Source organism: Macaca mulatta, chromosome 2 (genome assembly GCF_049350105.2).
Source record: "Macaca mulatta isolate MMU2019108-1 chromosome 2, T2T-MMU8v2.0, whole genome shotgun sequence".
In the NCBI taxonomy this organism is placed as follows: Eukaryota; Metazoa; Chordata; class Mammalia; order Primates; family Cercopithecidae; genus Macaca; species Macaca mulatta.
This window is the reverse complement of record NC_133407.1, coordinates 132,665,868-132,689,169: the sequence shown is the minus strand read 5'-3', so window position 1 is coordinate 132,689,169 and position 23,302 is coordinate 132,665,868. Positions and strand designations below refer to the sequence as shown.

General features: G+C 40.2%; 1 protein-coding gene and 1 long non-coding RNA gene across 4 annotated transcripts; one reads left to right on the top strand and one right to left on the bottom strand.

Moving 5' to 3' along the window:
- Positions 1-2,040: 2,040 nt before the first annotated feature.
- Positions 2,041-7,985, bottom strand: LOC144339263 (uncharacterized). Its single transcript, XR_013414101.1, has 3 exons — positions 7,851-7,985; positions 2,942-3,043; positions 2,041-2,174 (listed from the first exon to the last, which is right to left on the bottom strand). It is a non-coding gene; the product is annotated as an uncharacterized LOC144339263 (long non-coding RNA).
- Positions 7,890-22,316, top strand: LMOD3 (leiomodin 3). Of its 3 annotated transcripts, none has more exons than XM_015130428.3 (4): positions 7,890-8,114; positions 8,576-8,892; positions 10,890-12,245; positions 21,929-22,316. In XM_015130428.3, the coding sequence occupies exons 2-4, from the start codon at positions 8,599-8,601 to the stop codon at positions 21,953-21,955; spliced, it is 1,677 nt and encodes a 558-aa protein (XP_014985914.2). In that variant the 5' UTR covers positions 7,890-8,114; positions 8,576-8,598; the 3' UTR covers positions 21,956-22,316. The 3 variants fall into 3 exon arrangements, with proteins under 3 accessions (XP_014985914.2, XP_001087095.2, XP_077849443.1); XM_001087095.5 differs by lacking the exon at positions 7,890-8,114 and adding an exon at positions 8,321-8,482; XM_077993317.1 differs by lacking the exon at positions 7,890-8,114 and having other exon boundaries at positions 8,382-8,892.
- Positions 22,317-23,302: the final 986 nt, after the last annotated feature.

The following is a 23,302-nucleotide window of genomic DNA, read 5'->3' as shown; positions in this document are numbered from 1 at the left end:
GCTGGGAAGACAGGTGTGGGCCACCACGCCCGACCTTTCTAGCTTTCTTTAACCCAACATTCTCCAGACTGATTTGATCCAATAATAATATTTACAGCCAATGTCTCAACATTCTCAACAGGTGTCTGATAACAGTAGCATTTCTGCTGCTGGTTACTCAAATTCTGCCAGTCTTCACCATTTTTTATTTGTACCCAGAAGAGCAATTGCTTTCTGTGCTTTGTAATTCCAGCCTTTTAGGTACACGAGTGCCATGTCTGCTAAACTGAGGAAGCAATAGAGGATGCTGATTAAGAGCCTTGACTTTTAGAGGCCATCTTCAGTTCAAATGCCTGTGCCTCAGTTTTAGTATGTATGAAAGAAGGTTAACAAAAATATCCATCTTTCAGCCATGCACAGTGGCTCGCACCTGTAATTCCAGCACTTTGGGAGGCTGAGGTGGGCGGATCACCAGAGGTCAGGAGTTCGATACCAGCCTGGCCAATATGGTGAAACCCTGTCTCTACAAAAATACAAAAATTAGCCGAGCATGATGGTGGGCGCCTGTAATCCCAGCTACTCGGGAGGCTGGGGCAGGAGAATCGCTTGAACCTGGGAAGCAGAGGTTGCAGTGAGCCAAGACTGCACCATTGCACTCCAACCTGGGTGACTGAGACTCTATCTAAAAAAAAAAAAAGTATCCATATTTCAAGGTTGTTGTGTGAAGAAATTGATATGTCATATATAAAGCACTTGTCACAAGCTTAGCAATGTTGAGTGATCAATAAATGTTAGCAGTGAAACTGTAGAATTCATAGCACCAGGAGTAGTAGCAGCAGAAGGAATGTCATAATGATATTAATAATTGTAGCAGCAGCAGCAGCAATAGTTGTGGTAGCAGTTACAGTTTCAGTAGCAGAGGTTGTAATAATAATAGTACCAGTAGTGGTGGTGGTGATAGCAGTAATGGTATTAGCAGTACTATTTAGTATAATAGCTATATTAGTAGCACTGAAGCAACATCCTTACACACTTCAGAAATATATAGGATTGATCAACCTTTGAAACTAAACCAAATAAAACCAATTTAATTTAAGAATTTTTTAGATGGCTCACAAAACAATTAAGGTAAAGTAATACATAACCTCTTGTAATTCAAGCTATCCTGGGAGCTGGTGGAGGCAAGGCAGGCTGGGTGTCTTAACTTTAGAGAAGCGCTTGCCTCATACATTTCAGAGCCCATCCTGAGGCGTTGCAGCTATGGGTCAGGGAAATTTGAGGAGAGAGCTAGGCATTCATATCACACTCACAAAATCTTCAGGCAATTTGCAGCCAGTGGGCAGAACCTTGGTGATCCAGATGGAATTGCACAAGAGAATAGCATGCCACAAACAGGACAGAACTGATTTATTTAGTGACATTTGGAAACCATTTATAGTTGTGTCAATTTATAGCCAGTGGTTTGAAGCTGAGGAGAGATGGGATGGCTTATCCACAGCCTTCACATCCTGAATGAATGTAGAATGGAAAAATAAATGGATACAGGAAAGAAGTGCTTCCTCTTACCAGAATTTTTCATAAATGTATTAACCTTTAAACGTTTTTGTGCATGTATTATATGTGCTGTTTTAGAAAGAGTAAAATTGAAAAGTCATTCATTTTTCAGTCATGGACAAATATTTGTTAGATATCAGGCACTTTCTAGGCAGAAAAAGAGTGACACAATTTACTTGTGAAAGTATAATAATGTTTACTAAGAGTTTACTATGGATTGTCACTTAGTTTTTTTCAAAAATCCTATAAAGTAGGTACGTTTATTATCTCATATTTACAGATGAAGTAACCGAGAAGGGAGAGGTTGACTTGTCCCAAATGGCACAGTTAGGACAGGGCAGAGTTGGTATCTGAAACCAGACATCCTGAATCTGAAGCCTCTGTGTTTAACCACTGAATTAAACTGCTTTTCCACTGCTCACACAGAGCCAACGAGGCACAGTTGGGAGAAGGAACTTCCTAGGTTTCCCAGTCAATGGCACAAAAAGGATTTGGATCCAGTCTGACTCCCAAGTCTTATCTTTGAAGCATCTTGCTTTATTGACTTCAAGTTATTATTTCAGGTTTTCAGATATGATGACCAAATGAAGCAGATTTCAGATGTTTTGAAATGCCCACTATTTTGCACAGTTTGGATGTTTCTGTGGTTAAAAAATTAAGAGATTAGCTGCAAAAAAATTTATATCACTAAATACTATGCTAGGCATTACTGATGATATGATAAACAAAGTCAACCTGGTTTTCACAGAGTTACAGTCCCTAGAGGAAGGATTGGTCAGTGAAATGGCAATGACAACACCATGGGGGCAAGTGCCCAGCTCTAGGCAAGGACATCAGAGCAATACCAAGCCCAGTTTTCAAGGTCAGGGAGGGCTTCCTGGAGGAGGTAACTTCAGAACTGGAACAAGCTGCACAAAACTTGAGCATGACAGGGAGTTTCACCCCTTGGGGTCCTCAAGTTGGTTGTGTTTGAAACAGCATGAGATAAGGACTGAGAAACACAACTGGGAAAGGAAGCAGAGTCTAGATCTTGAGGCCATGTCAGGAAATTAGGATTCATTCTTAGGCTATAGAAAATCACTGAAGGGACTTAAGTGGGAGAGTATATTAGGACTTCTTCAAGCTGCAAGTCACAAAAAGTCCTAATTCAACTTGAGCAAAAAATCAGGAAATCTGTAGGCTGGTACAACAAAAGAGATAGTTGTTGTTTTTACAAAATACAAGAGTACTCAGGCCAGGCATGGTGGCTCATGCCTGTAATTCTAGCACTTTGCTATGTTGAAGCAGACGGATTGCTTGAGCTCAGGAGTTTGAGACCAGCCTGGGCAACATGGCGAAAACACATCTCTATTAAGAAAAAAACAAAAGTTAACCTGGAATGGTGGCTTGTGCCTGTAGTCTGAGCTACCTGTGGCGCTGATGCAGGAGGATCACTTGAGTCCGGGACGTCAAGGCTGCAGTGAACCATGTTGGTGCCATTGCACTCCAGCCTGGGTGACAATGTGAGACCCTGTCTCAAAAAAAAAAGGGGGTATTCAGTGGAAACTCTCCCTCTTAAACCTGTCTTCTAGCCCTGCTCTTCCTCTCCCCACTCCAGGTAACCTTACTTCAGGAATATAACCATTCTTGTGTATCCTTCCAGGACTATTTTATGCATTTTCAAGCATATATGTACGTATCTATATATATAAAATTTTTCTACATAACCATGAACTAATGTTAATCTTTCACCAGAGATCAGTTAACATGCATGTAACTCTTTTTTCTAGTCTATTTTAAAATATTAGAATTTCTTAGTTGTAGATTTAGCCAGAAATTATTATTTGGCATGAGCTTTTTCTCTATTATCAAAATTTAGTATACTCCTTGCAGGGGATGGGTGTGTGAAGCAGGAGGTATGGGGATGCAGCAAAACACTGTAATCACTGAAGATCAGAGCTGTAGAAAGAAATGCTGGTGCTTCCTCAGCACACTATAAGCCTTATTTGTAATGACAAAACAAGACACCCAGGGCCTCTGAGATCATCTAAACACTGAAATAACCTTGAGTGTTAAGGGCTGTCAGGAGACTGGGGTCTTCACTTATTTCCTGATTTTGTTGCCTGTTCCCTAACTCTTCCAGTCCATTTTCCAGCCAGCAGCAAAAGTGATCTTTTAGAAATGTAAATCACCTGTTACTCCTGTTCTTCAAACCCTCCAGTGGTTTCCAATGACACTTAGAATGAAATCCAACTCACTCCAGGTCATAAAGACTTATCTGATCTAGCCCCTGCCTGGGTCCCTGTCCTCATCTCCTCCTTGCACAACAGAGTCCAGTTATGTGAGTATCACCTTGGGTCACTGCCTAGAACAGCCCAAGATCTTGCCTATCTAAAGGACTTTGCACTTGGTTCCCTCTGCATAGATTGCTGTTCCCTCCTATCCTATGGTTGATTTCATCCATTAGGTGTTACTATCTCAGAGAGGCTTTTCCTGACTTTCCTAACCAAGGTAGGTCTCCCCTGTGATTCTCTAAAATGCAGTGTTCATCTCCTTTCACAGTATTTAATGCAACCAGCAATTATTTACTTGTCTTCATCACTGGAAAGTGACTTTGTCTCAACCATTCTTGTATTTCTAGTGCCTAACACAGCACACGGCACAACCAGGCACTGGGCAAATACTGCTGAATAAATGAATGAGTGCAATGTGTTTTAAATTCGCTGAGCGTGATCTGTAAAAGGAGTGGCTTGCAGTAGCTCTGTGACCCTCACACTTATTTACACATCAGAATCACCTGGAGAGCTTTCAGAACATACAGATTCCTGAGCCCAGACCTGAGTCACTTCTGGGTGGGGTCCAGAGAGACAATATACTTAATAACTTCCCCTGAGGACTCTGATTCAAAACCAGATAATCTGTGATGCCCTATCTGGCTCTAACGTTCTGTCAATTATCCTACAGCTAGCTACATTCTTTTGGTATCATAGCTGGATTCTGATATGAGAAGCTGTTTAGGTGGCAGCAGTGGAACATCATTAAGAAAAAGTACAACTAAATCATCTCTGTGTCAAATGAGGCTAATTACACCAGTAAACCCTCCCTGTCAGCATATGGATAAAATGCACAGTAGAAGCAGCTGGGAGAGATTTATCCACTTCCTACGCTCATTCAGCAAGATGCAAGTCAGATGAAGGAGCACTCCTTACAGAAATTCCTAAATCAGCTTGATCATCAAAAGCATTTTGATCACATTAAAATGAGTGGAATTCATCAGAAGAGAATTTGAATCTAAAAGCTTATTGCTTGGGGGAGTTTCATATTTATATGCAAATAGTAGTTTTCTATTTTCTTTATACACAATTCCACCTAGAAGTCTCTCAGTTTCTTTCTGTAAAAGCAACAAGATTTTTGAAAGCTCTTTTGTTTATTGCCGTTAATATAATGGTTTCTATCTTAAAAATGGCTTTTAAAATGTAGTACATGTAAATGTACTACCTTATGTAAACATACTGCGTTTTATCATTGCCTTTGTTTTTCTTTAAGTATTTCTGCAGTTATCCATGAGTTATGAGAATAATACTGTTGAACATTTATTGATGGTTAGTCTGTGCCATGTACCATCCTACTCTATATACATCTATAGATATAGATATAAATAAAACCTCATATATATGTATAAAACCTCATTAATTTTCTCAATAATTGCATATGGTAGACACTATTATCAGATATGGGCTAAGTTGCTCAGTATCACATGACTTAGAAATGCAGCTGACACTGAAATCCAGGTATACTGATTCCAGAGCCGCCTCTTTAATATTTAGCTCTGTATTTCCTGAAGTATGAATTATTTTAAGGTTGGGGAGGGTTGGGTTAAAAAATTGGTTTCTTTAGTGTAGGATTTCTCAGAGTTTCTCAAAGTTAATTGTGCTTTACAAGTATCTAAAACACAAATGCAGAATATAACATTTCCCAAGCCTCCCTGAACAAAATGGTTTTTTTTTGTTTGTTTTTTGTTTTTTGTTTTTTTTTTTGCTGCGTCTCTTTAAATCATTGTTCTGCAAAGAAAAATCTATGAAATGATGGTCCACAAATCAGTGGTCTACAAAGTGGTCTACCTCCATGCCCACCAAGGCCAACTCTTCCCCCTTTTACAGGGACTAAAAGGAAGACCTGGCCAGGCATGGTGGCTCATGCCTGTAATCCCAGCAGTTTGGAAGGCCGAGGTGGGCAGATCACCTGAGGTCAGGAGTTCAAGACCAGCCTGGCCAACAAGGTGAAACCCCAGTCTCTACTAAAAATACAAAAATTCACCAAGTGTGGTGGTACACGCCTGTAGTCTCAGCTACTGGGCAGGCTGAGGCACAAGAATCACTTGAACCCAGCAGGGAGAGGTTGCAGTGAACTGAGATCATACCACTGCACTCCAGCCCAGGCAGTAGAGTGAGACTCAGTCTCAAAAAAAAAAGACCTGATAGGGGAGAGGCCAAGGATAAGTTGCCAGTACATACCTGTGTCCTTCGAAAATTCTCATTCAAGTAGATTGGAAATACCTTTCCAGGGCATTAATTATGTATGAAAAGCCTTTCAACCTGGAGTGCTCAAGATAAAACACTGGGGTAGAAAGAAAATATTTTAACTTCCATTTCAAACTCACACTTGATTTTTTTTTCCTTTTTCACAAATTTTATCAATAAAATATCCTTGGACAGATACACAAGAAACTAAAATCCTTGGATACTTTTGGAGAAAGGAAAGGGATATCTCAAGTTTCAAACTTACATATATATGAAATGTTGGAATGGTAACACGTATATCTGTTTGTTTGTTTTTATTTATTTATTTTGAGATGGAGTCTTGCTCTGCCACCCAGGCTGGAGTGCAGTTGTGTGATCTCGGCTCACTGCAACCTCCGCCTCAGCCTCCTGGGTAGCTGGGACTACAGGTGCCCGCCACCATGCCTGGCTAATTTTTGTATTTTTAGTCGAGATAGAGTTTTGCTATATTGGCCAGGCTGATCTTGAACTCTTGACCTCAGGTGATCTTCCCGCCTCGACCTCCCAAAGTGCTGGGAATACAGACATGAGCCACAGCGCCCAGTCAACATGTATAGTATCTGTAAATATTTAATATACATAGATTGGAGATGGGTCCTAGTAGGTTGGTGCAAAAGTAATTGTGGTTTTTGCTGTTACTTTAATTTACATATAAAAAGTATTTAATTTCTTCATTTTCTTTGACCTAGCAATTTCACTTTTTGGAATTTGTTCAATTTACTCTAAGGAAATAAACTTGTGTGTTTATAAATGATTTAGCTATAGGGATATTTATTAAAGAACTATTTGTGCTTGTGAGAATTGAAAACATTCTAAACATCCAACAATTGAGGATTGGTTATATAAATTATGGTGCATCCATATAAAGAATCCTAACAAATGGCAATAAAAAAGTATTTAGTAGTAGAGTACACAGTTGCCTAGAAAAAAAGAATCCTGTCTTTGTCAGTCAAAAAAACAGATGAGAAAAAATGATAGAGTTTGTATGCTTTAAAGAAAGGACTGGAATGAAAAAACCGAAATGTTGATAGTGGTAGCTTCACAGTGAGGTAAGGGGAAAATTTTATTCTCTGCCTTCCTGTGTTTTCCTAACTCTTGTACAATGAATGTGTATTTCTGAATAAGAATATATTTACGGGCCAGGCACAGTGGCTCATGCCTGTAATCCCAGAACTTTGGGAGGCTGAGGCAGATGGACTGCGTGAACTCAGAAATTCAAGACCAGCCTGTGCAACATGGCAAAACCCCGTCTCTACAAAAAATACAAAAATTAGCTGGGTGTAGTGGTGCCTACCTGTGGTCCCAGCTACTCAGGAGGCTTGAGCCTGGGAGGCAGAGGTTGCGGTGAGCTGAGATCGCAGCACTGCACTCCAGCCTGGGTGACAAAGCTAGACCATGTCTTAAAGATATATATAATAAAACTTGTGTATCATATATTCTTGTACCCTTTGTCACACAAATAGCATGCAAAACACACTCTTTTGTACTTTGCCATATTGTGTAAACTTGCACACATGCCATTTTACCCATGTAGTGTATCTGAGGATACATTTCTCAAAGTGGAGTTGCTGGGTCAAAGGAAATGGACATTTGTAATTTGGACAAATGTTGCATATTGCCCCTTCAGGGTTTGAAAAAAAATCTTCTCATGGTTTCTTTTAGTATATTAGTGGTCTGGATTTTTTTTTTTTTAACATTTCACTTTAGATCCATTTTCATTGATATTGGCTTAATGGATACTTAATAAGAAAAGCAAATAATTTAAAATATTAAACTCACTTTTAGTGGAAATTCAAGTGCTGGTTGTCCCCATCTGTTAGATCACAGGATCTAGATGCAAATAGGACATCTTGCAAAGGTTCGGCTTACACAGAGGATGAATGACATAGCAAGACCTCTGCTCCACCGTACACTACTTTATTTGCTTCCACAGTCAACTTGTAGTGAAGAGGCAGACCCTAAGAGTTTGATTTCTACCTTCAAGTGAATTCTTCACATCAAAAAGAATTCAGGTTGCCGGTTGGATTTCCCTTCTGAAATATTGTAAGTTGCTTTAATTTAAAAAAAAAAAAACAAGTGGAATCCCCTGGAGTATTGGGGTATATAGGTACGAGCTGCATGAATTTGTGTGTGGCAACATGATGGCATATAGGAAGATAATTAATTTTATTCCTGCAGAGATTCTGTGGTCTCTGCTAGTCTCTGGCAAACATAGCAGCTGTACTGAAATGTCAGATGGATTTGCACAGCTGACTCAAGTTGCCTAAAAGAGAGCAGCATAGTAGTTCCATAAATTGACCCCAACCCGCCAAGCCCTGCTTAATATAGATCCGGCAAGAGCTTAGCTGTGATCACTCCTAGCTGCTCAGCAAACCACTGAGGTTCCTGGGGAAAAAAAAAATATCTCAAGGGTGTGTTAACTTGGGACACTTGTTAACTTGGGGACCTTCTTGAGGCTTTTTTTTCTTTCTTTTTAAAAATCATCTTTGATTATTCTTTTCTAGTAAAATAATATTTAGAAAAAATAATGTCGGAGCACAGCAGAAATTCAGATCAAGAAGAACTTCTCGATGAGGAGATTAATGAAGATGAAATCTTGGCCAACTTGTCCGCTGAAGAACTGAAAGAACTGCAGTCGGAAATGGAAGTCATGGCCCCTGACCCCAGCCTTCCTGTGGGAATGATTCAGAAAGATCAAACTGACAAGCCACCGACAGGAAACTTCAATCATAAATCTCTTGTTGATTATATGTATTGGGAAAAGGCATCCAGGCGCATGTTGGAAGACGAACGAGTTCCTGTCACCTTTGTGAAATCCGAGGTAACCAGAGATTTGTGTACAACAGAGAAATGGCTGCCTGGGCTGGGCTGTTAGGTGTCCCTTTTGTAACTGTGATTTCTCAGGACTCCAGGGTTTCGTTCTGCTTTGTTTCTGCCAATATCTAGATTAAACCATAATATTTAATCCTACTCCAGACTGGAACTTTCTGAAACACTTACATTTATATTTCCAAGGGGAAAATTGGGTGATTTCTTGCAAATGTCTCTTTTTAAAAATTGCTGTCAGGTTTGCTGTGTCAGAAAGCCTGTGTTCTATTGCCACGATACTTGGTTTCTTAACTCATAACCCAGGCAGTTGTCCTTAACTCTCTTTCTTTTTTATTGCAGGCCCCTTTGAGAAACTAATGACAGTTCTGTAGCCTCTGTCTCTCTGGCACATCCAAACATATGCAGTGTTCTGCACACAGTGTCAAACATTTCAGTCCTCCTGAAGTCTGGCCACACACCCTGCAGTTAAACCAAGTCGAATAACCAGAAAATGTCTTATATTATTACTATGTATTGGCTGTCAGTGACGACATTTAGAAATAGATGGCTATTAAGTGGTTTTTGAAGCTAGTTCTTCACTTTCTAAAATCTGAAACCTAGAATTGTTGACTCTTCAAACTTACTGTGCATGAGTATAATTTTTTTTTTAATGTTCCACTTGAAAATGACTTAACAAAAAGAGTACAGAGGTGCCTCCTAGGTAAAGTCTCTTTAGGTTATGCCTGTTGACAAAGACACATCTTGTTAAATTACTACGCTGGCTGTAATTAAGGAAAGGTGTCAATTGGTTTTACAGTCAGGAGAGTTTAAACATGTACTAAGATTAAGAAAAGAAACAGCTGGATTGATCAGGTTAGAGTTCATGATACAATTTGCAGATTTTTTACAACTGGAGGTCAATGGATTAAAAGCCAATTCAGTGTCGGGGGTAAAAATGAGTACTTGCAACATGTTTTTTCTTCCTCTGGTATAACTTAAACAGCTTGATAGTTGGCTCCCCCTTCTGGTCAAGATGAGAAATGCAGTGGTGAAGACTTCAGGTGGTTAATGTGACTTGTCACTGTCTCTTCCGACCCAGTTATGAGCATGAAATTTTTGCTCAGATGAACCTGTGTCTCAACTTGCTGTACTGGCTTTCGAAATGATACCTATGAGGCACACATATTGCATAGAAAAGCATTATAATTGATGTGCAAGAATCTAATACACATTATTGATAAAAGGTCCATTTTATTTCCCAGACTAAGCAATTATTTCTCAATGTCTGCATAATCCTGTTCCATCTTACAGCTGGCTCTGGTTCCTAGGCACTTTCTTTCAAAAGAAACCGGGATAGTAAACTTGTCCCAGACAGAGTAGCCATGGCAGTTTTCAAAGAACTGAAAAAATACAATCAAAATTGAGGTTTTAAATATACATATATATATATTCAAAATTAAAATTGAGGTTTTTAAATATACATATATTCCAAAATATCAAACTGATCTAATTTTCCATACATTATGTTATGTTCTCAGAGGAAGTTCATGTACATTCTACACTAGATTAGTAGACATTGTAGGAATGTTAATTTTAGGGCAATAATTTCATTATTCCAATATATTATAAATATATTAGAATAATAAGGAAATTATTGCCCTGACTCAGGACTGTTGAGTACTAGATGCCTATTTGGCATAAAAAAATCCAGGCTTCAATGTATCGATGAACAATTCTATCAGGTTTTCAAAACAATTTTTAACTGCTTCTGAAATTAAACACCATTAAAAAACAGAATATTAAAACAAAATTAATAAGGTTTCATTTTAATATTGTTATTTATGGGATGGGATAACCACCCATTTTTAGCAATCAGCTCTTTAAATAAGCATTATTTAAAATAGCAACCAGCTCATTTAAACAAGTATTTTTCTTATCTCCAGTAGCTGATGCTCTACTTCGTATTTCTTCTCTGCTATGTATTCTAATCCTCATAAACCTCTCTTATAGGAAAAGACTCAAGAAGAGCATGAAGAAATAGACAAACATAATAAAAATATGGCCCAGTATTTAAAAGAAAAGCTCAATAATGAAATAGTTGCGAATAAAAGAGAATCAAAGGGCAGCAGCAATGTCCAAGAAACAGATGAAGAAGATGAAGAAGAAGAAGAAGATGGTGATGAAGGAGAAGATGATGGTGAAGACAGTGAAAAAACAAGCAGAGAAGAGGAAGGCAAAGCAAAGGAACAAATTAGAAATTGTGAGAACAACTGCCAGCAGGTAACTGACAAAGCATTCAAAGAACAGAGAGACAGACCAGAGGCCCAAGAACAAAGTGAGAAAAAAATATCAAAATTAGATCCTAAGAAGTTAGCTCTAGATACCAGCTTTTTGAAGGTAAGTGCAAGGCCTTCAGGAAACCAGACAGACCTGGATGGGAGCTTGAGGAGAGTTAGAAAAAATGATCCTGACATGAAGGAACTCAACCTGAACAACATTGAAAACATCCCCAAAGAAATGTTACTGGACTTTGTCAATGCAATGAAGAAAAACAAGCACATCAGAACATTCAGTTTAGCCAATGTGGGTGCAGATGAGAATGTAGCATTTGCCTTGGCTAACATGTTGCGTGAAAATAGAAGCATCACCACTCTCAACATCGAGTCCAATTTCATCACAGGTAAAGGGATTGTGGCCATCATGAGGTGTCTCCAGTTTAATGAGACGCTAACTGAGCTTCGGTTTCACAATCAGAGGCACATGTTGGGTCACCATGCTGAAATGGAAATAGCCAGGCTTTTGAAGGCAAACAGCACTCTCCTGAAGATGGGCTACCATTTTGAGCTTCCGGGTCCCAGAATGGTGGTCACTAATCTGCTCACCAGGAATCAGGATAAACAAAGGCAGAAACGACAGGAGGAGCAAAAACAGCAGCAACTCAAGGAACAGAAGAAGCTGATAGCCATGTTAGAGAATGGGTTGGGGCTGCCCCCTGGGATGTGGGAGATGTTGGGAGGACCCATGCCAGATTCCAGAATGCAGGAGTTCTTCCAGCCACCGCCACCTCGGCCTCCCAACCCCCAAAACGTCCCCTTCAGTCAACACAGTGAAATGATGAAAAAGCCATCACAGGCGCCGCAGTACAGGACAGACCCTGACTCCTTCCGGGTGGTGAAGCTGAAGAGAATCCAGCGCAAATCTCGGATGCCGGAAGCCAGAGAACCACCCGAGAAAACCAACCTCAAAGATGTCATCAAAACACTCAAGCCAGTGCCGAGAAACAGGCCACCCCCATTGGTGGAAATCACTCCCAGAGATCAGCTGCTAAACGACATTCGTCACAGCAATGTCGCCTATCTTAAACCTGTAAGTAGACGGAGGGAGAAACGGTGACTGAGCACCCTCCATAGAAAATGCATCCCAACTTTATTCCCTATTTGTTTTAACGTAAGGGGATACTCACTAATTGAGACCAACGGGGGGACGCCAATGAGCATTACCAATAGAACTAAATTACTGTTACCTCTAAGGATGTATACCTGTAGCACCCCATATCTAGGTACGCCTATATGACTTCTGTAACAATAATATTAGCAGCTAATATTTAGGGAGCATTTACTACAGGCTGGAGTCGTTATATGAATTAACTCATGTAATCATCTTACCAACCCTATAAGGTCTAAGTACTGTTATTCTCCCCATTTAATAAAAAGGATACTGAAACTTAGAGAATTTAATAACATGTGGAGGAGATACAGCTAGGAAGTGGTAGAACTGACATTGAAAGCCGGTTCTGAGTCCAGAATCAAGCTTTAATTCACCTCATTCTTCTGACCTCTTCAAGTGCATATTCAAAAGAACACCATTCCAGCCACAATGGAGCTGACACTCAGAGATCCCCAGGAAGCTATAGTGAGGAATAAATAAGAATGAGGCCAGGCTGGGTGCATTGGCTCACGCCTGTAATTTCAGCACTTTGGGAGGCCTAAGCAGGTGGATCACGAGGTCAAGAGATTGAGATCATCCTGGCCAACGTGGTGAAACCCCATCTCTACTAAAAATACAAAAATTATCTGGGCTTGGTGGCAGGCACCTGTAGTCCCAGCTACTCGGGAGGCTGACGCAGGAGAATTGCTTGAACCTGGGAGGTGGAGGTTGCAGTGAGCCGAAATTGTGCCACTGCACTCCAGCCTGGTGACAGAGCAAGACTCTGTCTCAAAAAAGAAAAAAAAAAAAAAAGGCCAAATTGGGCCAATAGTAGATAATTGAATGCTTCTAAAATGCATAGAAACAGTTCTTTTTAGTAGATGAAGAGAGACTGTCTGAAATTACATTTGTAGTGCTCGCTTTTTAGGCAGATAAATGATGAACTTCAGGTTGGTATCACCGTGAATCCATGGGGTTTTAAAATCACTGTTTCAGTTTAATATTTACCATGATGCACAATTACTGCTGAGTGGAAAGGTTATTTTCCTTGCAACTTAAGTTGCAGAAATAAAAATGTTTTGGTCATTATGATGATGGCATTTATTGAGGTTGAAAGATGTGTTCGGTGGCCACGGGAGATTGATAATGAACTATATTATTTTAAAATCTTGTGTAATATAGCCATGAGATTATGTTGACAGAATAGTCAGTATATTATTTTATTACACAGATTTGTGTTTTTTAAAGACATGTTGAATTTTTATGCATGCTTGCTCTTTTTCTGCTTTAAAGAGCTTGATATTCTGAAATAATTGCTAGTCTTTCACATATATACATATGTATGGTCCTTATTCCCAACTCCTGGAATGGAGAATTATCAATAGCCCATTCTTCTGAATCAAAGCTGACTTTCATCTATGGTTTAGAGAGGCTCTGATTCTTCCTGGAGCAGTGGCCAGGTTGAGATCGCCGGAGGTCACATGAGGTCAGACAATGGTTCTTTGCCCGCCCTTGGGCACAGCATCAAGACTTTCTGCACCTGCTCTTCTCTAGACAGCCAGAACTCCCCTGGGAGTGAATTGGGGTGTTGTTTGAGAGAAACTAGTTCTACCACTTTTCCAGTAACTAGTCATTGGCAAAGAATATTCAAGCCACCTTGGTGGCTGTACGTTCAGAAAAGAACAGTCTGAAAAGAACGATGAGATGTCTTTTAAAAAAATCTGTGTTAAAGGTGGCATGTAAATTCAGAGTAGAAGAGGGAATGAAGTTCAAAAGAGCATCTGAACCAACTCCCTGACTTCTGAGTGCTCTGCTGAGCAAATCCATTTTCCCTGGGTCAATTCCATTCTATCCATTCACTTATTTGTTAATCTAACAAATATCTATGTCAGGCAGGTGAGAAGGACTGGGGATATAGTGGTGAGTAAGTCAGGTTCAGTCTCAACCTCACACACAGCCTACAGTGTAGGTTTAATTTTTCAGCTCCTCTGCCTTTTACTGAACTGAGAACACTACAGTTTTGGGTCTAGGGTCTACAACAAAAGACACTGAAATAAATTCATGGTGATAATTGCAAGAATAAAACACCCTACCAAGCACTGCATTTTTCGTATTTTAATTCACAACTGCTACCAATTTTCAGTGTATTTGGTGGTGGTGGTTTAAAAAATTTAGTCTAAGAAAAACATGCTGCAAAGTGAACTCTGACATGTTTTTTGAATGACAATCTTGCATATCTCCCTAGGCTTTGAAATGGCTTCATTTATTCTGAAGGACGGGCAATTTCTCCTGCCTTCAGTTGCCTGGCTTGGCCTGTGACAGGCATCTGTTTGCATGTGTCTCAGTTACAAAATATCACACAACTTCATCTATTTGGTCCTGGAAAATGCGCAGCAAGAAAAATATGAAAGTGCCTCATTGCAGTAATGAAAATTTGCTTCACTAGTATCAATTTGCTTCCCAGTACTCTGTTTCTGTGCCTTTCTGCATGTACTATAAATTTCTGCTTTAAAGCCAAAACATAGTATAATCTTTTAAAAGATATTTTAATTGTTTTCTTTTTATTTTGAGGTCATTTTAGACTTACAGAAGGTCAAAAGTAGTACAAAGAATTCCTGCATACCATCTCACTTTACCACATTTGCTTACTTATCTTTCTTTAAAAGCTATTTTAAGAGGCAATACATCTGTGTGTGTCGTATCAACAGGGCACATGACTCAATGGAGGTAATAATAGCATGGATAGCTATGATGTGTTCACACTTGGGTCTCCAGCCAGCTATTGTAAAACACCATCAAATTTAAGATGCATTCTGATTTCAGAGCTGTTGAAATATCCCAAAATATACATCTTAAGACTCAAAATACAATAAACACTGTAAATGGTAATGTCACAAAATCCCAGCAGAAAGGGATGGTTTTACCCAATCAAATGAGACAAGACAATGTTCACTTGATAGAGGTGAAATGAAATGAAGGGTTTTGGGGGTTTGGGACAGATGCCCTCCAAATCCCTGGGTTTTCAAAACTGAGGTTAAAATTAAAACACAGTTTTGAAATCTTGTGGAGGGGTGTGTGTGTGTGTGTGTGTGTGTGATGTTCCTAATGAGAACATTGTTCAGAAACAAACTTTTTTCTTAGAAAAGTTTTTTGTGGGTGTGTTTTTGTTTATGAGACAGGGTCTCTCTCTATCACCCAGGCTGGAGTGCAGTAGCTCAATTACGGCTCACTGTAGCCTCAACCGCCAGGGCTCAAGTGATCCTCCCACCTCAGACTCCTGAGTAGCTGGGACCACACATGCATGCCACCATTCCTGGCTAATTTTTTTTTTTTTTTTAATTTGTAGAGATGAGATCTCACTATGTTGCCCAGGCTCGTCTCAAACTCTTGAGTTCAAGTGATCCTTCTGCTTCGGCCTCCCAAAGTGCTGGGATTACAGGCCTCAGCCACCATGCCCGACAGAAAAAAAAATTTTTATTGTAGTTACTGGCTGGGAACGGTAGTTCATACCTGTAATCTCAACACTTTGGGAGGCCAAGGCAGGAGGATTGCTTGAGCCCAGGAATTCAAGACCAACATGAGCAACAAAACAAAGTGAGATCCTGTTTCTACAAAAATTTTTAAAAGTTAGCCTGGTGTGATGGCATGCACCTGTGGTACCAGCTACACAGGAGGCTGAGGCAGGAGGATCACTTGAGCCCAGGAAGTCAAGGCTGCAGTGAGCCATGTTTGTGCCACTGCACTACAGCCTGGGCAACAGAGTGAGACCCTCTGTCAAAAATAAAAGTAGTTATTTTCCTTCTAGATTTGGAAATATTATTTTTGTACTTGATAGAGCACATGTATTTTAAAATTGTTTTTTAGGCTGGATGTGGTGGCTCATGCCTGTAATCCCAGTACTTTAGGAGGTCGATCACTTGAGGCCAGGAGTTTGAGACCAACCTGGCCGATGTGGTGAAACCCTGTCTCTACTAAAAATACAAAAATATTCGGGCGTGGTGGCGCTCGCCTGTAATTCCAGCTACTCAGGAGGCCAAGGTACAAGAATCACTAGAACCCGGGGGCTGGAGGTTGCAGTGAGCTGAGATGGTGCCACTGCACTCCAGCCTGGGCAACAGAGCGAGATTCTATCTCAAAAAAATAAAATTAAAAAGTCTTTTTAAAAAAATTAATGCTTATTCTCTCCCTACCCCATGCTTCTGGCCTAGGATACCTGAAATGAAGTTGCTGGCAAAAAATAAAGGAAAATCCATATACTTGCTTTGCTCAAATGCTTCCTCCTCTGAGAAAGTACCCATTCAATTCGGTTTAAAAGAAATTTGCTCCCTGGGCCAGGTATTGAAAACTGGTAAAGCATGAGGTCAGATCTGCAGGCCCATTTTATTTGACTTGGGTATCATTGTGTAAGTTTTTTGAATGCCACATGCAAAAAAATCCAGATATCTAGCACCACTTGGAGCATCAGATCTGGCCACACCGCACTGGCATGGAAACAATCAGCTGTTTCTGTGCATTGGTTTCACCCTTGAGAATGCTCATGGACCCTCTAGTTTTTCTCTTTTGCCCTTACTGCTTTGCACCTGGCATGCTTCCCTCATTTACATGATTTATTTGGCTTCTGTAGAATTTTTTTAGTTTGCTCTTGTTGTTTTTAGCTATGTTTTTAAGATTCTTTGTCTTATCTAACAAACTGAATTTATTAGATAATGACTAAATCATTTCCCTCTGAGTTAATAAAGCTGAGTCAGTATGATAGCACAAAGACATTAGGCTGGTGTAGGCCTATCCCTCCCTGACAAATGTGCGATATTCTTTCATCTTCAAAAATGTTGTGGTCTGCTCACTCCTATCATCTCAAATGAGTATTTGTACTTTTCACTGAGATAAAATCCCATTTGCAGCAACTGTCTAATTCACTGAGGCCAGCTGCATTTTGTATCATATCCAAGCTTCTGTGCCAATCACGCAAGATTACTATTTTAACATTCACTCAATTTCACTTCAGGCTTACTCACGTATATCTGGACTGCTCCCATCCAGTTGGCTAAAGCTATTGCTAAACTTTCCTCCAGAAAGACTTCAGTATAAAAATGTCATGAGCGGCCTTAGTTAATCAACAGACTCCACGACACATTAGGAGTTGTTATGGTTACAGAATTGAAGTTTACAAACCCTTGAGCATTCATCTTCATTGCTGGCCATTTCTTCTTTGCCACATTTATAAAATCTTCTTTCTCTTTAACCAGGTTCTCTATATTCTATCCTTTTGTAATTTTCTCCTCTTTCCCATCACATAATGGGAAATTTTCTTCTCTTTCTCTTGTCACATAATCTAGAACAATCCCCAAATCTCCCTTTCCCTTTAGATCACTCAGGGTTTTCTTAGCACATTCAATCTGTCCCCAGACCAAGCTGCTCATTTTTAGGCCTTTTGGTGGTTTCTAGTTCCCAGTTGTCTGTCTTATCTGCATTCTGTCACGCATTCAGGTCTAAAACTCCAGGGTTATCTTCAACTCCTTTTTTCCCTTCGACCCCTTCTCCCCCATTTTTGGGACCTCCAATAAAGAAACCAGGATGATCTATAAGAGCCAAGGCCAAACAGATCATAGCTTTGGAAATGTTACAATTCTTATAAAGGGAGCCTCCATAGGAAAAAAGGAATGTAACATTTCAAGCTCATCAAGAGCATGTATAATCCAGGAATTACGTAAACCAGAATTGCTTGCCTTTAAAGCGTAGTGGGGAAAAAAGGTCTTTTATATACTTTTCTAAAGTCTATATAGTGATTCTCAAATGTTATTATGGATCAAAATCACCCAAAGGGCCAAATACAGATTACTGAGTCCACTGACAGAGTCTCTGATTTAGTAGGTCTTGGATGGGGTCTAAGAATTTGCATTTCTGATAAATTCCCTGGTAATGCTGTTGCTGCTGCTTATTCCGGGACCACATTTGACAACCATGACTCTGATATCTATGGTAAACCATGTCTGCTGCTATCTTCCCTGAAGGGCCTTGCTTTCCTGCCTCTGTACCACCCTTTGCCTCTAATTACCTTTTCTTCTATCTCTATCTGTTAGAATCTGTCCAATTTCCAAGGCTTGACTCAAATGCTAGTTCTTACAACAAAACATCAGGAGTACTCTGCCTGTGTATTTCCATTACCCTTTGTCCACACTTCTTTTATGGCACCTCCTACATTGTGCTTCAGGTTGACAGCCCTTCTGGCCACAGTGTACTCTCCTACAGGATTCTGAGTTCTTCAAAGCAGGTCTTGCTCATCTCTATCCTGGATACCCACTGAGGTGTTGGTCCAGAGCAGGAACTTAATATAGGCAGACCAAATTAAATAGCCTGTGCTGAAACCAACCTTCCCACCCACCCTGCCTCCCAGCCTCTGAGTGTATGCATATGTGCGCCCTGTGTAATGCTACACACACACAAGCACACTAGACATACTTTCTTTAAAAACTAACAAGCGAAGGGGGAAAAGGCCCTCTAACAATAACACAAGTTGATCCTCTTCTGTTTGTAAGTTTTACATTTTTATAACATCATGGCTAGCTATTTTTATGATTTCTATCTTTTGTATTCTGCTTAGAAATGGCTTCTTTGAAAATGATTAAAATGTGTGCCTGCCTTTTCATGCAACTTTTATAGTTTTCGGTTTTTAAAAAAAATATTTCATATTATGGATCGATTAAAGGGTTAATTTTTAAAGTCAGTAGAAAGCAAAAAGGCTGTTTTATTATTTCTTTTCCAAATAGTTAACCAGTGATCATTTCGTGACTCATTCCTCTTTTCCCCAGTGATCTGAACTACCAGCTTGGTCATATTTTAAATAAGTAAATATGTGTCTGGGTTTCCTATGCTGGGTCAGTGCCACATTTTCTTTTTCAAATATTATTCTGGGCTGGGCATGGTGGCTCACACCTGTAATACCAGTACTTTGGGAGGAAAAGGCAAGAGGATCAATTGAAGCCAGGAGGGTCTGGCTGCATGAGTTATTGCACCACTGCACTCCAGCCTGGGCAATAGTGAGATCCCCATCTCTCTAAATAATTTAATTTTTTTTAAATTTAAAATATTATTTTGGAACTCTTCCATGCATATATAAACAAATACAGGGAATAACTTACATAAAATGCTTTTTCCATTCCATAATACAAAGAACACACTGTTTTAACTATTTATTGCAGCTTTACAGTTATTTTAAATACCTGACTCATGGTTTCTCTTAACTACTGGTGTTCTCCGTGGGAGAGCCCTGCTGGGTGCAGTCACACCCCTCTCTTCTCAAAGCTTGGCACAAGGGAGGTACAGGGTCATAAGCCATGGACGTCCTCTTGGCTTGAAGGCTGGTAGGCAGCCACACATCAAAGGTCCTTTCTGGTGGGCACGATGCTGGAAAAACACTCCTAGCCAAAGATTGTGGGCCAAGAACTGGCTGCAAGAGGAGCTATAGCAGATGACCAAAATGGTTCATCACACTGGCAGGTGGACATTAGCAATACAGGGAGAAACATTCCCAGTCATTGTTAAACAAATGCCCAGGGGACACTGGGCATCTTCAGTGTTCTCTGGAAGGTACATACATGATAGATGAGTTACTTTCTTAAGATACAATGACAATTGAAACCCTTTAAAAACTTGCCTTGTCCTTAAGGTTTTCCTATGAGGCAGAAGTATGAAGTGGGTTTGCAGTGTTAGACTTCTATTGTTTCATAATTTTTTTTTTGCCCTGGGGGATGCTTTACACACACATATATATATATAATTTTTTTTTTTTTTTGAGATGGTGTCTCTGTCGCCCAGGCTGGAATGCAGTGGCGGGATCCCAGCTCAAGGCAACCTCCGCCTCCCAGGTTCAAGCAATTCTCCTGCCTCAGCCTCCTGAGTAGCTGGAATTACAGGCATGTGCCACCATGCCCAGCTAAATTTTATATTTGTAGTAAAGACAGGGTTTCACCATGTTGGCCAGGCTTGTCTTGAACTCCTGACCTCAGGTGAACCACCTACCTCGGCCTCCAAAGTGCTGGAATTACAGGCATCAGTCACTGCACCTAGCCTTGTTATAAAACTCTTTTAAGAAAATCAGGTGACTGGGTACTGTGGCTTACACCTGTAATCCCAGCACTTTGGGAGGCCAAGGTGGGCAGATCACCTGAGGTCAGGAGTTCACGACAAGCTTGGCTAACATGGTAAAACCCCGTCTCTACTAAAAATACAAGAATTAGCTGGGTATGGTGGCACGCATCTGTAATCCCAGCTACTTGGGAGGCTGAGTCAGGAGAATCACTTGAACCTAGGAGGCAGAGGTTGCCTTATGGGTCTCACTTTGTTGTTCAAGCTGGTCTTGAACTTCTGGTCTCAAGTAATTCTCCCATCTCAATCTCCTGAGTAGCCAGGATTACAGGTGCATGCCACCTTGCCAGGCTTATATTTCATGTTTAAACATTTCTGACCATCAGATTAGGAGTGTGCTTCAAAGAGGAAAGACTTTTTTAAAAAAGAACATATATTTTATATTCTTATAGTGATATTTTTACAGACAGTATATAATAATGAGCACTGAAATCAGGCAGACCTGGCTCAAATCTTGCTCTGCCACTTTCTAGCTGTGTGATCTTAGGCAAGTTACTGTCTTCTCTGAGCCATTTCCCTCCTTACAAGGCTTTTGTAGGATGTAATGAGATAGTGTTTTAAAAATTAGTGGTAGGTTGTTGAAACCCCGTCTCTACTAATAGTACAAAAATTAGCTGGGTGTGGTGGCGCTCGCCTGTAGTCCTAGCTACTCAGGAGGCTGAGGCAGGAGAATTGCTTGAACCCAGGAGGCGGAGGTTGCAGTGAGCCGAGATCGTGCCACTGCACTCCAGCCTGGCAACAGAGCAAGACTCTGTCTTAGAGAGAAAAAAAAAGTGTTAGGCTGGGCACTCATGCCTGTAATCTCAGCACTTTGGGAGTCCAAGGCAGGTGAATCACTTGAGGCCAGGAGTTTGAGACCATCCTGGCCAACATGGTGAAACCCTGTCTCTACTAAAAATACAAAAATTAGCTGGGCATGGTGGCACATGCCTGTAATCCCAGCAACTTGGGAGGCTGAGGCAGGAGAATCGCTTGAACCCAGGAGGTGGAGGTTGCAGTGAGCCAAGATGGTGCCACTGCGCTCCAGCCTGGGAGACAGACTGAGACTCCATCTCAAAAAAAAAAAAAAAAAAAAAAAAAAAAAAAGCGTTAACATGGACTACTCACTTGTGTAATAGCCTTGTGAATTAGATATTGTTATTATCATTTTACAGCTGAGAAAACTGATGCCCAACACCACATAACTAGTACCTGCTAGTGCCAGTCTTTGAACCCAGGCCAACTTGGGCACCTGCCTTCTTATTTCCATGATGTACTTTGCCGTGTGCTCAAAGCCCTTGGAACAGTCCTTGGCATTAGTAAATGTCCAATAAATGGTGGTTAGGACTGTTGTTTTATCTTGACTTTGGGGGTGCTTTGGCTGGAATTTCAAATCTATTCTGTATCTTTTAAGGCATGTACATTTTGTAATTTTTGCTGTAAAGCTCTTAAATTTCCAGGATTAATTTCCTACGTTTCTTCAAATGCTTAAATCGCAGGTGCAACTGCCAAAAGAACTGGCGTAAGAGGCAACAGAGTCATCTAGAAGAACAAGAAATGGGGATGGTGGCTCTTGGATTACAGCATGGAGACTATGTCAGCAGCAATACTTTAGGATCCACGTGGCAGAACTGGGAACAATGCTACCGTCTGATAAGGGTATTTGTAAAAGGCAGAATGTTTGGGCCATGAAGAAGTAGGGGATGAAGAGGAAGGTGGAAGGAGATAAAATATAATATTCAGAGGCAATATTTTCTACTTGCAATCAATTTGAGTGACTTAGGTGAAATTTAGAGTCATGTTTCCAGAAGCAGAAGTTCAAAAAAAATTTAAACGTTTGCTTTATTATTTTCTTCTGGTAAATAATAAATATAACAGAAGTGTTAACTATTGTATTCCCATTCTTTTCTCCTTCCATCTCTTCTGCTATAATTCATCACATAGTATCTTAAAGGGAACAAATTATGTTTCATCCTATGGAAATGGGAAGGATGAATTGAGCTCCTGGCCCTTCTGATGCTTTGAAATGAAAGGATTGTTCCTTAGCGCTTCTCTGGAGAATCAGTGGAGATTTTCAGTTTCCCACCCTGCCTGGCTTTCTCGCTTGGCAACTCCCTTGGTGTTTTTGGAGTATTCTTTCTATAGGGGTACCTGTGAGGGGCAGAACACGTAAGCCACAGAACCTAGTGAAAACTAAGTGTCACTAGGAAAAGTAACGGGAAAAGTAAACCCTGCATAGATGAAAACTTCCTGGCAGCAAGTTTTCATATATAGAGAGACAATGGGAGACAGCATGCAGTTTTTATAGAAAAAAAGTTTCACATAATATAGTTATTGACAAGCTTTTGGTTTTGGCTAAATACACACACACACACGCATAGGTTTACTCTGTAAGTCTGATTTTATCGCTCTCAAACATATTTTAAAGGAAACTTGCTTACAGGATTAAACTTGAACTACTTATTGTATTCTTTAAGGCACTCCATTGCCTGGCCCCAATTTACTAACCCTGTCTCATCTCCCACAAATCCTTTATACTCCTCTTGATGAAACATCCCTGTGCACACCCTTGTGCCTTTGCTTGCATTAACTCTTCCAAAAGACTTCCCTCCTGTTCCCCATTAATGAATGTCCTACCCAGTCTTCAACTCCCAGGTCAGGTCCTGTGTCCTCCATAAAAAACTTTCCAGACAACTTCAATCTGTTCTCCTTCCAAATTCCTAGAGGCCTTAATTATTCATTCTAGTCACTAGGTGCATAGAATTTGAGATTTTTTGTAATGATAGAAGTAGTGTGAACTCTAGAAATTAGAAAATCAAGCTTTGGGTCAGGCACGGTGGCTCACACCTGTAATCCCAGCACTATGGGAGGCC